Consider the following 14,377-nt stretch of genomic DNA (forward strand, 5'->3'; position numbering starts at 1 on the left):
ATGGTGAACTGAGAGGCTATTTTGTGAAATGAAATGCCATAAATAAATGGGTCTACATTTTAGCTCCTATTTTTTGGTATTTATTATTTTAAGTGAATTAAGTGAAATAAGAGAGCCAAGTTCTGAGTCAGTTCCTCCTAGGAACCCTGAGTACACCCATCACCTTGACCAGTTATTTTATTGTGCTTTGTAAGGTGGAGAAGGGTGGAGAGGCAAAGGAGAAGACCTAGTTCAGGTTATGCAATTTCTGTGAGTCTTTGTGTTCTCTTTGGAGCAAAATGAGATTTTGGGTTGGGTGTTTGTTATAATTCTATATAGTTTAGAATAGTTTCATTTTGAGGGATAGCAAAAAGAAGGAAAGGATGGATATAAGGAATGAGGATAGTGGAGTGGCTTGTGTGGCTCCCTTTTCTTCTCCTGTCTCAGTCATTGTAGAGAGAAGCTCCGTATAGCTTCATAATGGTGATTGAAATAAATGGTAAGCAAAGTAGTTATGTTTATTAAGACACTAAAAGGGCCAAGATAAATGCTGGTCTACTATTTGGCCATGCTGTAGCAATTAATGCAGTCACGGCTTGCATTACTAAAGTTTTGCTTGGTCAGATCTTTCTATAGGAAACCTAGTCCAGCCTGATTCTCTAAGTGGTTCTGACAGTATCTGACACAGTTCCAGTAAGGATTGTCCCTCAGTATTTATCGTCTGAAGAGTTAATAAATCTTGATGACCGCTGGAGGGAGCGTTTTAGTGTCAGACTCTTAAACATTGTTGTGGTTTATAAGCCTGAAGGGTAGATATTTCTATTCCATTTTGGTTTGTTGAGGAAACTTGGATGAAGAGTGCCTCTTACACCATTTCTCCTCAATTTTCATTTGGTTTGTTTTCCCAGCTTCACAATGGAACCTCAGTATTTCAGGCCTCATAATGAAAATTGAAGTATCCCAGAAGTATAGACTATGTATTGTTTAGGACATTTGTCTTTACCTTGAAAAGAATCATGTGAGCTCCCTACCTCTACCTCCCTAAACACGTTGATGTTTTGGTTGTTTGCATTTTCATTAAATTGGTGTGAATTACATTTGAATCTCCACTCTTCGACACTGAGTGTCACCAGCAGAGTGAACGTTAATATTTCTCTAAGCTTCTGCTTTTCCTTCTCTCTAAAATGGGGATAAAGGTATTTTCTTCACAAGGCTTATTGAAGTGATTATTAAATAAAATCATATATATCCAAGATTTGACATGGTGTAAAGTCTTAATAACAGGAAGCTAAAACCATGTATATTTAAAAATGTAATAAAACATTTCAAACTCTAAGATATTCTTGTAGATTACAAAAGTAGTATTCTTTTTTCAATATTTGAAGACTCTGAAGGAAGGAAAAAAATGGGAGAGACTAAGAGAATATTTGCTTTCTAGTTCTCCATCAGGCATGATAGAAGGTACCCCACAACTTCATGCAAATGCATGGAGAGTTTCTTCTACTTGTTTTGCACCTGTTCATGTTCCTATGGTGGACCCCTGCAACATTAATCAACAAAACAGTAAGTCTTTTTCTGCATGTAAACCTAGGAAAAAGTTCTCTTTATTACTGTAATTTTGTAAAATTAGTGATTTTAAATTCTCATTTTCTTCATTATGATAAGTCAATGCCATTCCTTATTTATTTTTGTTTAATACATTTGCCTCTTTATGTAATCTAGGTTACTTTAAAACAGAACTCCAGAAAATGACTATTTTATTTACTATTCTGCATTCATAAATTTCCTTGTTTTAGGTGCTCAGAAATCCCTCAGTTGTTCTCAAATGGAGCTAGCATTTTGTATATTTCAGAGTCTTTAAATGCTAAAGAAAAATCTCTGGAGTATTATAATGCTTGTATAATCTTGGAATGTTCAGTTTTGGTTTCATAGCATGACAGTGCATGTGAATTCTTCTGTTTATTACTGTCACATGATGAGTTCCTACTTACAGAACATATTATTGCTTCATAAGCAGGAAGCTAGTGATCCAAAAAAGCTTTGTGCCATCAGGTGTGCAATAATTTTAGATGCTCACACTTCAGAGTTTCAGTTTACAGTGATAGTGCAACTCACATACCAATAATTTGGGGCTATACTTTTTTTTACTAAAGCCACAGCAGATCATGGGAAAGGCTAGTTTACTATTCAATAAAATAAGGCACTTTTTTTTTGTAAAATCACTTTGTGAAAAAAGTTGATGTGCATGCTTAAATAAACACTTTTATATTTTAATATTGTTCCTTTAATTATTTTGGCTAGTTTACTGTTATTTTGTGGTGGTTGTTTACAGGGATTCTGTTTATTGTTCTGTGGTCCTTATTATTAATTTGTGGTTTTAGTGTCCTGGAAAGAACACAAGATAATCTTGATTTTGTGTGTGTGTGTGTGGGTGCTCAGTCATGTCTGACTCTTGACGATCCCATGTACCTGCAAAGCTCCTTAGTCTATGGAATTTTTCCAGGCAAGAATACTGGAGTGGTGTGCCATTTCCTACTCCAGGAATCTTCTTTTAGTACTGTCTTTTTATCTAGGTCAACTTCTAAACTTAAAGAAAGTTATTTATATCCTGGGTCATTTTTCCTATCTATAGGAAGAGGAATAGACTAGAGTCTTTTGTTTTCTATGATTTAATGCCTTTAACCTCATTTCCATTTAACAACACTTTCCTTCCCATTCTCTCCTCAACTTTTTACTAATAGATCTAATCCTTCTCATTTCATTTTTCTTGCTCAGTTTGTTTCTAAATTTTTCAGTTCCTTCCTTGATATTTCGATAAATTTATTTTTAATGTTCTTATTAGTATGTATCTTTTATTTATTTATTTATTAAGCTTATCTTTTATTCCATTATTATGTTGCATTGCATTGACTATTTTCAAATACTAAATTAAACTTTCATTCATAAGATAAACCTTATTTGGTGATGATGGATTAGCATCGTCATTAGCATTTTTATGTATTACTAGATTGCTGTTATTTTGTTGAAGATATTTTACTTCTATTATGAAGCATATTTGTTTATCTTTTTCTTTCAGTGTCTGTGAGATTTGTGGTATTAGGGTTATGCTAGTCTAAAATTAAGTGGCTAGCATGTTTGATTGAAATTTTTAGTGAATTTACCAATGAAGCTATCTAGACTTCAGGTTTTCTTCACTAAATTATTTTTGATCTCTTGAAAAAAAAAACAGCATGTAAAATATGGAGTAGAGTCCAGTTGATAAATTCAGTTTTTCTCTGGTTGTTTCTTTAATGACTTCCTTTATTACCTGCTATTTTGTTACATATATATATTTATCACTTTTGTCCCCATATCATATGTCTTCTATGACTTATATATTTTAAATATTCTTTTTCTTCATGTTTGCCTTGAACTGTTTTTTTAAATTTCAAATAGGTAAATTCAAAAACATCCCCAAAGAAAGTAAAGTAAATAGACAAAAGTCAATTCTAATGTAGATTCTGAAGGATATTTTTAAGCAAGGATTTTCTGAGTCACCCTTTCACTTAATGTCAGTAAGAATATTTTTTGATCTACAAATCCTTAGAGCATATGATACAAGTCTTTGCTTGGAGATCCTGGTAATTGGAAGTGTGCATGCCAATAGTACACTGTTATATAGTCTAAATCATTTGTTTTCACATATTATGTGCTTAACAATACAAAAATATAATACTCAGGTAATTACTCATAATTAGCATGTGTTTCCAATAATATATTTAAAATACTTCACAAAATAAGTTCAGCATAATTCCTTAATAGTGAAAAAATTCTAAAACTCTAGCAGCTCATCTTGTCTCCCAAAGACAATGACAACTCCAAGACTGATTAATTTTTCTTCCGTGAGGAAATCAATGCAATCGAGGTCCATTACAGCAAGAAATCACACTAAGCTTTTTTCAGAAAGATGAAATCTAGATTGTTTTGTCAAACTTGGTTGCTCCCACTGAGAATTATACCTGATCAGTCTTTCTCAAGGGAAAAAGTCAACAAATTCAAGATCTGATTATACAGATCCCCTCAAATGACTTGGTAGTGATACCTCAGAGCTTTTAGCATATGCTCCATTATCAATTTCTATTAATTATTCATTTATTCACAGATTCATTTATCAAATAGTATTGAGCTCCTAATATTTACCAGACATTGTGCACTGTGCCTTGTGTGAATATTGCATTCAATGATTATGTGGCATCTACCTCATTACCATTTAACTCAGAGACTCCATTGGGGTGAGCTGATTCCCAGTCCTTCCTGGATAATGTATCCTTGGGAGTTGCTGTAACATCCATAACTTGGCACTACTTTTATTGTGTATGGTTGTCTGGAGATAAACCTTCTAATACTCGTCAATTATTTATAGCAAAATTGAGGTGATTTCCCAAGATGATCTGCAGGCAATGGGGTAATTGAGGCCACTTCTATCAGTTAACTCTTCTGTTACTCAAGTTATTCAGGTATGACACAATACCTTTTTTTGCTAAAAGAATATTAAATATGGAGTAAGTGCTGTTACCAATATTACTGAAAGTAACCCTCCCCCCCAAAAAAGTATAAGCTGAAGATACTGACTCTTATTGAATGTGCAGTACAGTGTATTTCTAGGAAAGCAAGATGCCTTAGCTAGTGCTGGAATTTGATAGGGGTATTTGATACTAGCTAGACTAGTAAATGAAGTGTTAATGGAGTTCTTTGTCTGTAGTTGGATATGCAGCACACTGTGATGTTATCCACCAGGGGCTCTTTGCTCCTTGCCACATCTACATTAGCCCTGGGCTATACTATCAGCTGTGCCGCCATGATGCATGCAAGTGTGGAAGCGCCTGCCTGTGCAATGCTCTTGCCCACTATGCCTACCTCTGTGGCCAGCGTGGCATTCCCATCAATTTCAGAGCTCAGATTTCATTCTGTGGTGAGTATGATGGCAGTGGCACTGATGAAGATGATCAAATAGCACTTCAGAGATTTTTGCATTTGTAACTACTACTATTTTTTAATAAAAAGTCAACATTTGCTTAAGTTACTTGAAATACTAATATAAAGTGTCAACATGAAAAAAATGGGGGATTACTTTATTTCTTAAAATTGGAGCTCTGTTACATAAGACAATACCTTTGACTATTTTTACCAGGAGCAAAATTAGAGTGTAGCTATCCTGGCATCTCCTGTATTATGAGCAGATTTCTTCTCATCTAGAAGTTGGCAAATTAAACCCTTGGGCTTCCTGTATTTTGTAAATAAATTTTACTGCCCATATGTTTGCATATTTAGCTACAAGGGCAGAGCTGGTAGTTGTAACAGAGACTGTCTGTATGGCCTGAGAAGTTGAAACTATTCACCATTTTAGTTCAGTTCAGTTGCTCAGTTGTGTCTGACTCTTTGTGACCCCATGAAATGTAGCACGCCAGGCTTCCCTGTCCATCACCAACTCCCAGAGCTTGCTCAAACTCATGTCCATCGAGTCGGTGATGGCCATCCAACCATCTCATCCTCTGTCATCCCCTTCTCCTCCCATCTTCAATCTTTCCCAGTATCAGGGTCTTTTCCAATGAGTCAGCTCTTTGCATCAGGTGGCCAAAGTATTGGAGTTTCAGCTTATCCTCAGTCCTTCCAATGAATATTCAGGACTGATCTCCTTTCAGATTGACTGATTTTGCAGTCCAAGGGACTCTCAAGAGTCTTCTCCAACACCACAGTTCAAAAGCATCAATTCTTCGGTGCTCAGCTTTCTTTATAGTCCAACTCTCACATCCTCACATGACTACTGGAAAAACGAAGACTTTGACTAGATGAACCTTTGTTGGCAAAGTAATGTCTCTGCTTTTTAATATGCTATCTAGGTTTGTCATAGCTTTTCTTCCAAGGAGCCAGTGTCTTTTAAGTTCATAGCTTCAGTCACCATCTGCAGTGATTTTGGATCCCAAGAAAATAAAGTCTGTCACTGTTTCCATTGTTTCCCCATCTATATGCCATGAAGTGATGGGACCTGATGCCATTATCTTCATTTTTTAAATGCTGAGTTTTAAGCCAACTTTTTCATCTCCTCTTTCATCTTCATTAAGAGGCTCTTTAGTTCTTCTTCACTTTCTGCCATAAGGGTGGTGTCATCTGCGTATCTGAGGTTATTGATATTTCTCCCAGCAGTCTTGATTCCAGCTTGTGCTTCTTCCAGCCCAGCATTTCTCATGATGTACTCTGCATATAATAAGTTAAATAAGCAGGGTGACAATATACAGCCTTGACGTACTCTTTCCCTGTTTGGAACCAGTCTGTTGTTCCACGTTCGGTTCTAACTGTTGCTTCTTGACCTGCATACAGGTTTCTCAGGAGACAGGTAAGGTGGTCTGGTATTTCCGTCTCTTGAAGAATTTTCCACAGTTTACTTTGATCCACACAGTCAAGGGCTTTGATGTAGTCAATAAAGCAGAAGTAGATGCTTTTCTGGAACTCTCTTGCCTTTTCGATGATCCAGCAGATGTTGGCAATTTGATCTCTGGTTCCTATGCCTTTTCTAAATCCAACTTGAACATCTGGAAGTTCATGATTCACATATGTTGAAGCCTGGCTTGGAGGATTTTGAGCATTATTTTGCTAGCATGCGAGATGAGTGCAATTGTGTGGTAGTTTGAACATTCTTTGGCATTGCCTTTCTTTGGGATTGGAATGAAAACTGACTTTTCCAGTCCTGTGGCCACTGCTGAGTTTTCCAGATTTGCTGGCATATTGAGTGCAGCACTTTCACAGCATCACCTTTTAGGATTTGAAGTAGCTCAACTAGAATTCCATCACCTCCACTAGCTTTGTTCGTAGTGATGTTTCCTAAGGCCCACTTGACTTTGCACTCTAGGATGTCTGGCTCTAAGTGAGTGATCACACCATCATGGTTATCTGGGTCATGAAGATCTTTTTTGTATAGTTCTTCTGTGTATTCTTGCCACCTCTTCTTAATATCTTCTGCTTCTGTTAGGTCCATACCATTTCTGTCCTTTATTGAGCCCATCTTTGCATGAAATGTTCCCTTGGTATCTCTAATTTTCTTGAAGAGTTCTCTAATCTTTCCCATTCTATTGTTCCTCTATTTCTTTGCATTGATCCCTGAGGAAGGCTTTCTTATCTCTCCTTGCCATTCTTTGGAACCATTTAGCTCATTCCAAAAAAGTTTTCTGACCTCTGCTGTAATCCATATTTTCAGCTGAGTTAGGTGATTTTTTTGGAGGTATCAGTTAAGAGCCTACAAGTTACTTGCCTTGAAAATGACCAACTTTAATTTTCCACTTCCTTAAGAGTTTATATAGGGTCGTAAATCACTGCGACCCACCCTCGCTTTCTCTACTTAAAGTTCTAGATATTTTTTCTCTCTTTACCTCTGGCATCCAAAGAAGTTACCTCCCACCCCCCACCTTTTTTTTCTCACAAGATCAGTTATACGATTAACATTATTTCAGTTGTTTTACCCAGCATTTCTGAGGTGTCTGTGCAAGTGTGTTTTTAGAATATTTTAGTTTGCCTACTGTAATCAATTCAGTTTCTTTCTAAAAAGAAATTGAAAGGATTTAGCAAAAGGTATAAACATGATTTAAAAGGCAAAAAACAGGATCTGTGAGTATAGATCAATAAAATCAAGTTTTGTGCTACTTGTAGATGACACTATTTACCTAGGATTAAATAATGTCATAAAGAAGATGGTGTCAACATAGCAGTAAAAAAGTTTAAAATGTGAAGACAGTAGGTTTATTTAGACAGATAAAATACCTTAAATATATTAAGAAAATTACAGCACAGGCTGTTAAAGAATGTTATGAAATATCACAGTTAAATATAGTTCACATAGAAATTTTATTCTTCTTTGGTTATACTTCTATTGAGACAAAGAATTGTTTATTTATTTATGTTATAGCATTCAGTAATGTTCTTGGTTTATTGATGTGGAAGATCTTTTTTCATGATTTGTGTCTGTCATAGACTTATAACCCAGCATACAATGCTTCTGGGCCCTGTGGAGATCTTTCTCAATTGATGCTTCTTCGTCCTCAGGGGTGGTGTGTCAGAAAGGCATGATGTACCATCACTGCTCCTCCTTCTGTCGCCGCTCCTGCATCTCCCTCTCTTCCCCAGAGCAGTGTCACGATGACTGTGCTGAAGGCTGCAATTGTCCTGAAGGCAAATACTATGAAGACACACTTAGCTTTTGTGTGCCCATGTACGTCCCAGAAATGGGTTGACAGCATCCAGTTTTTAATCTCTTTTCTCCCTTACAGGATAAATGGGCTGTCACGCCTGTTTTTTGACACCCCCCCTTTTTTTTATTCTAATCGACTCAGAACCATAAATTTTTTTCCACTATTAAATGTCACTTTTTCCGTAAAAGAAGTATGCATATATGCAAGGATCTGCTTGTGAGTTGTTTCTTTAATATTTCTTAATATCCTCACTCTTATTTATTTATTTGTTAACCCTGTATGTGCTCACAAATCACTACAGAAAGAGCTAAGGAATCTGACAAGTAATCCCAAAGTTTATTCCTATGTGCTTTTGCTGTATCAATAATAATAACAGCAAGGTTTATGTTTCGCTGTCGTGTGGTAAATTGTAGTAGCAGGATTGTAATGTCTCTCAGCATTCAGAAATTTCTCAAATCTCACATGACATAAAGACTTTGTCATCTACATAGGGTTACATGATATATTGGTTGTGTTTCTCTGAAGTGCCTCTAGGGACATTTTTGTGACAAAGACAACATAGTCTGTACTGTGACTAAAACAATACAGAGTATGAGTTTTGGGAAACAAAATCTAAAGCTGCTCAAGATTTCACATTTGTTTAACAGAATTGCATAGAATTTTGTACAGTAATGTCATTGCTAGACTGTGCCTTAAAAGTACCAATACAGCATGTGGTCTGCCTGAATTTCAGTGTTGTTTTTTTCTTAAATATATCCTATTTTGTTAATTTAACCTTTTTTTTCCCTTTACAGATTTCACTGCCGGTGTCATTACAGAGGCAGTGTTTACCAACCCGGAGAGCTCATCCCAACACCCTCAGGCTTATGGTAGATTTCAGTAATGGTGATTGTTCTTGACAAAAAACATGGAGTGATATAACTTCTTAACCAAATCCATAAATTGAAATATGACATCCGTAATTTGAAAAATACAGATAACCTTAATATATAAACTTTTAAATCATATGTATTGCATTTATATATATTTAACCCAAATATATACATATATACATTAAACCACACACACACACATATATATATATTTCATTTCAACATGGAATGCCTAAGTCTTGTGCTCATACCTGCAGAAAAGAGCTATGAGTTAAAGTGTCAAACAGGGAAATGGAATGCCTTTGATCAGTTCTCAACAGTTAAGGGTGAGGTAGCTCTCACCCTTAGTTCTCAGGTAATAGTTAAGGGTGAGATGAATGGTCAAATGCTGTAAGTTACTGATGCGTTTTAGTTTTGTGGCTTATCCATTGGCTCAGATAATGCAATTTGAAATTGGAATTCACTATGTCACCCTTTGGAGTCAGAGTGCTGCCTCCCAGAGGGCAGCCATTCTAGTGAGAAAATGCTTATTCGTAAGAAAACACTCATTCGAGGTGTAACCTGTTAAAAATGCAGACGTGTCCATGCAGCAGTCCTCATAGATCTATATCCAACTCCTAACCTCCTTTTAGTTGCACCATAGGATCCCACAGATAATCACAGACATAAGATGATAGTAGTAAGAACCATAGCAATAATCATATCTATCCTTTACTGTGCACTTTCTATGGTCCTGGTATCATTCTAAGAGTTTAACATCTATTAAAACACCCATCACTATAACCCTAAGAGACAGGTACTGTTGCTACAGCCCCGTGTACAGGTGAGGAAATGAAGCACAGACAGTTAAGCACCTTGGTAATAAAGCTAGGATTCATTCCTGGACAGCCTGGCTCTGCAGTGCTTGCTCTGTTGTCTGTTTTGCTTTGCAGCTTATTTTGTATCCGTGGCAGAATATTGTTTATGCACAGTTTGTATTTACTGTTATGTGCATCTCCCTTCCTTTCCCTCAGTTGAGATGCAAAGGCAACAAGCTCTTGGCTCTACCTACAGTAGGTTGTACTGTTAGCCATAGTTTCCCAAGCCATAAATCTGGGAGCCGTCTTTGACTCTTTCCTCCTCTTCAACACCCCTACCCAATATACTCCCAATGACTTTGGATTTTATTTTCTCCATACAGTTGAAATCCATTTCCTCCTTTCTGTCACCACTGTCTTAGCAATGTCTCTCAGCATCTCCTCCCTGGACGTTTCTACTTGATCTTCTTGTCTTTATTTTTGTCTCCTTCCATTCTACCAAGATGTAATATTGCTCTTAAATTTAACATAATTAAATTTAAGTAAACCTGGCAAAAACAAAGGAACCTTCCCACCTCAGTGAGAAAAAAATTCCATTTGTCTCATGGTCTCATTTGCCATTCCTCTTAAAAAGCCCATGTCCAAGAGTCAGTATGATATGAAAGGCCTGCTTCTGTGACCTGAGATCCCTGTGTCTCAGTTCCTCTCTGCCATTCACAGTGTGAGTCATATTTCTGAGGGTCATCCTAGTGTTATACAAGGAACAAGCATATTTTTTGTACGACATGGCCCTTCTGTTAGTCAGCTTCTTCATCTGGGCTCAAATGTAGAAAACATGATCTAGTCCAGAGCTGGAGGCAAAACTATTTATATTGGGCTTATTGAGAATTGATGTAAAAATCTTTCCTTATCATGATAACTCCTTAAGGGATTTTCACGATTCATATTGCCTGAATTTGATTTTTGCCTTATGCCCTGACTTTGGACCTCAGGCTGTAAGATGCGACTCCACTGTCTCTTCCACGCTGCTGCCAGAATGACTTCTAGAATTCAAACCAGCGATATCACATCTCTGTTTAAGGTCTTTAGTGACTCACTTCAGGGATAAGGTCTTAGTGTCCTGATAGAAGCTGGCCTTTAACGCTTTGCTGTCTGCCTCTCCGGTTACGTCCCACATGGCACTCTGTTGAATAGAAAGCTGTTCCACCCCTGCGTGACTTTTTACTACATCTTCACTCAGCGTGACAACATTCCTACTTTATCTGTATTGTATCCTCCATCCTGTCTTCAAAATTTTGCAGACTTTATCTTCTTTGACTGCCCTAATGTCACTTGCTAACAGATTTTGAAAGATGGTTACGTGCTTTACTTGTGTTAATATATCTTAAACATTTGTATGTTTCATGTCACACTGGCTCAATTATTTATTTGTATGTCTTTCTCTCCTGCTGGAACATAGTAGGCACTTGGGTAAAGACTAAGAATTTTGGTCTTTGAATTCTCCATGCTAATCACAGTGCCTCACACATAAAAATGTGTTGAACTGAAATAGCTCTCTTCAAATCAGTCCTAAACCAATAACTTATTTACAAAAACTTCTGGGAAAAAATATTATTTGTCAATTCTTGCATGTTATATTGTTTTTTAAACAGAAAAATCTTGAGGTTCGTTTCATGAATTAACTATCTGTTTACTTCTACTAGCCAGTGTTCAAATGGGACTGTGAAATGTGATGAATTAGCAACGCCCTCTACTGGTAAGATCTGGATAGATGTTTTCCTTAGAGAGAAGGAGGCTCTAGTACTGTCCCTACTCTTACAGCAGAAATGACAAATTCATCACAGCCCTCCTTGCCAATGAACATGGAGGAATAGCCTTAGGAATGCTTTTCTACATGGAGCTCTCGTGCTTCCTAACTTTTTCACCTCTGGAATTATAATATTTGTTGGACAGTGTGGGGTGAACATGTAAGGCTGCTTATGGCAGAGCTGATCAACCCAGAGATGCTACCTGATACTCCCTATCCCAGAACCACCTCAGATCTGCCAAATGCTTTAGGGATATGTATCCAGGCACCTGTTGGAAGTCACTTGTGCAACAACAGTTGGGAAACCGTACTCCAGACCAGCAATTCTTAGATTCTGAATATACACACAAAACTCCTAGGGATCTTGTTAAAATATTGATTCTGATTCAGTAGGTCAGGGTGATGCCTGCAACATTTCTGTTGATGGCCAAAGTGATGGTAATGCTACTGGGTTCAGAGATACATTTTAAGTAGCAAAGCTTTAGAACTAGCAGCTATCAATTAACAATAGTATGTAAAATGACATTGACTGCCATCTCTTTTGAAAATATCGTATTATGATTGCATATCATTCCTTAAGATCATGTATATTAGGAGACCATTTATATTACTTATTTTTCACCACACAGAAAGCCTCAAATTTATGGTCACTGTGGAGAAATTCTAGGCAAACACTAAACAAAGCTAACTTCTGTTGATTTTAATGGATAGCAAGAGTGTAGGCTGATAAAACCAATTGTGAGCTATTGCTTTGTTATTTATTTGCACAGTTATATATTATCTAAATTAGCTTTGAATTAATTATATGCCCTTGATTCAATTTATCAGGATTCAGGCTGTCTAGGGCTTATTTACAGGGTATATTCTTGGACTGCACACGTATTTGGTAGCTGCTGGGCCCTTCCTGTCTTGACTCATTTGCATCGGGTGGCTCAGTATTGAGCAAAAGGAAGCCCAGGTGGCCAGGCTTCTCTCAGAGGAATCCCCAAAATTCCTTTTAGCCCCACATAAGAGATGATAATCCCTCCGAACTCAAAAGCTTTCTGGAGCAATATGTAGCCCCTGTAGTTATGCACATTTTCTGTACTTCCACATTATAGTGAAAGGTGTTAGTCGCTCAGTCATGTCTGACTCTTTGTGGCCCCATGGACTGTAGCCTGCCAGGCTCCTCTGTCCATGGAATTCTCCAGGCAAGAATACTGGATATAATACAAGGTGTAGCCATGCCCCCTGCAGGGGATCTTGAGACCCAGGAGCCCCAGGTTCGATTCTGGGCTCCCTGGGTCTCCTGCATTGCAGGCAGATTCTTGACTGTCTGAGCCACCAGGAAGGAGTAACATAAATAGTGACTCAGGGGTGAAGCAAGATCTAAAAGTATCACGTGTTTGTTGTAAACACATAGCTTTGTAAAAGTTTAAACATATGGTACTGTCAATCCTCAAAAAATGATAACATATGTTTAGATTAATCAAAATACCTGTTTCTTGATCTCAGGAAGGTATATACTAGTTGTTTAGTTGTTTTCTTATGGAAGGCAGCCAAAGTTTTCAAACTCAAAATTTTGGAAATTTGGGTAATTAAAGGAAATCTGGCTAGAGAAAGGTTTAAGCTCATGAAATAAACATCACAGAGTAAAATCAGTTATTACTGGGGTAATCAATTATTACTGGTAAAATATACAGTGTTCTATAGTTAATTGTGTTTTGATGACAATTGCATGTAAATATGAACAAATACAAAGTTAAACGTATTTTGTCTGTGCCTTGTTCCTGAAGTTCACATCTGCCCTGAGGGAAAACAGTATTTCGACTGTAGGTTTCCTGACCCTGAATTACCAGCTGGTGGTATAAACTGTGAAACTACATGTGCAAATTTGGCTATGAACTTCACTTGCGCCCCATCGTCACCCTGCATAAGTGGCTGTGTTTGTGCTCCAGGGTAAGCACATTATTTTTCTTGATAATACAGAACATTTAGGATTTGATAGAAAACACAAGAGCACTTAAAAACATTATTTATAGAAATAGCTAAAATTGTGTTCTGATTGATGGTTAGCTCTGAACCGGTAACTAGATTACTGCTGTAGTTATTTGTCTGTGCGTATGGGACATATCACATATGTGTGAGATGCAAGCCACATAGAACACATGACTAAATATGTCACAATATGTTGTGTACATGATATAATTAAAGTGGTGCAGCAAATTGAGGGGAGAACACATTTCAGGATGGACTTAGCATTTATCCCCAGTCCAACTGTGATTTTGGGAAAATGACAGTGAGCCACTTTGCATTCAAAATACTTGAAGTGCATTTCTTTTGTATATTCTTTTTTTTAATTAATTTATTTATTTATTTTAACTGGAAGCTAATTACTTTACAGTATTGTAGTAGGTTTTTGCCACACATTGACATGAATCAGCCTTGGGTGTACATGTGTCCCCCATCCTGAACCCCCCTCCCACCTCCCACTCCACCCCATCCCTCAGGGTTGTCCCAGTGCACCAGCTTTGGGTGTCCTGTTTGATGCATCAAACTTGGACTGGTCATCTATTTCACATATGGTAATATACATGTTTCAATGCTATTCTCTCAAATCATCCCATCCTTGCCTTTTCCCACAGAGTCGAAAAGTCTGTTCTTTACATCTGTGTCTCTTTTGCTGTCTTGCATATAGGGTCATCATTACCATCTTTCTAAACT

The 14,377-nt window shown here is 37.1% G+C and overlaps 1 protein-coding gene across 1 annotated transcript in view; it reads left to right on the plus strand.

Moving 5' to 3' along the window:
- OTOGL (otogelin like) overlaps positions 1-14,377 on the plus strand; it is a 431,190-nt gene that overhangs the window by 303,092 nt on the left and 113,721 nt on the right. Inside the window, exons 21-26 of the mRNA XM_081593187.1 lie at positions 1,418-1,542; positions 4,721-4,930; positions 8,053-8,218; positions 8,993-9,067; positions 11,571-11,623; positions 13,450-13,612. Of these exons, the coding sequence (XP_081449313.1) occupies positions 1,418-1,542; positions 4,721-4,930; positions 8,053-8,218; positions 8,993-9,067; positions 11,571-11,623; positions 13,450-13,612 (792 nt within the window). The remainder of the gene's footprint in view (positions 1-1,417; positions 1,543-4,720; positions 4,931-8,052; positions 8,219-8,992; positions 9,068-11,570; positions 11,624-13,449; positions 13,613-14,377) is intronic.

The sequence above is a fragment of the Giraffa tippelskirchi genome, chromosome 4 (assembly GCF_054371585.1).
Source record: "Giraffa tippelskirchi isolate mGirTip1 chromosome 4, T2T-mGirTip1v1.2.pri, whole genome shotgun sequence".
NCBI lineage: Eukaryota > Metazoa > Chordata > Mammalia > Artiodactyla > Giraffidae > Giraffa > Giraffa tippelskirchi.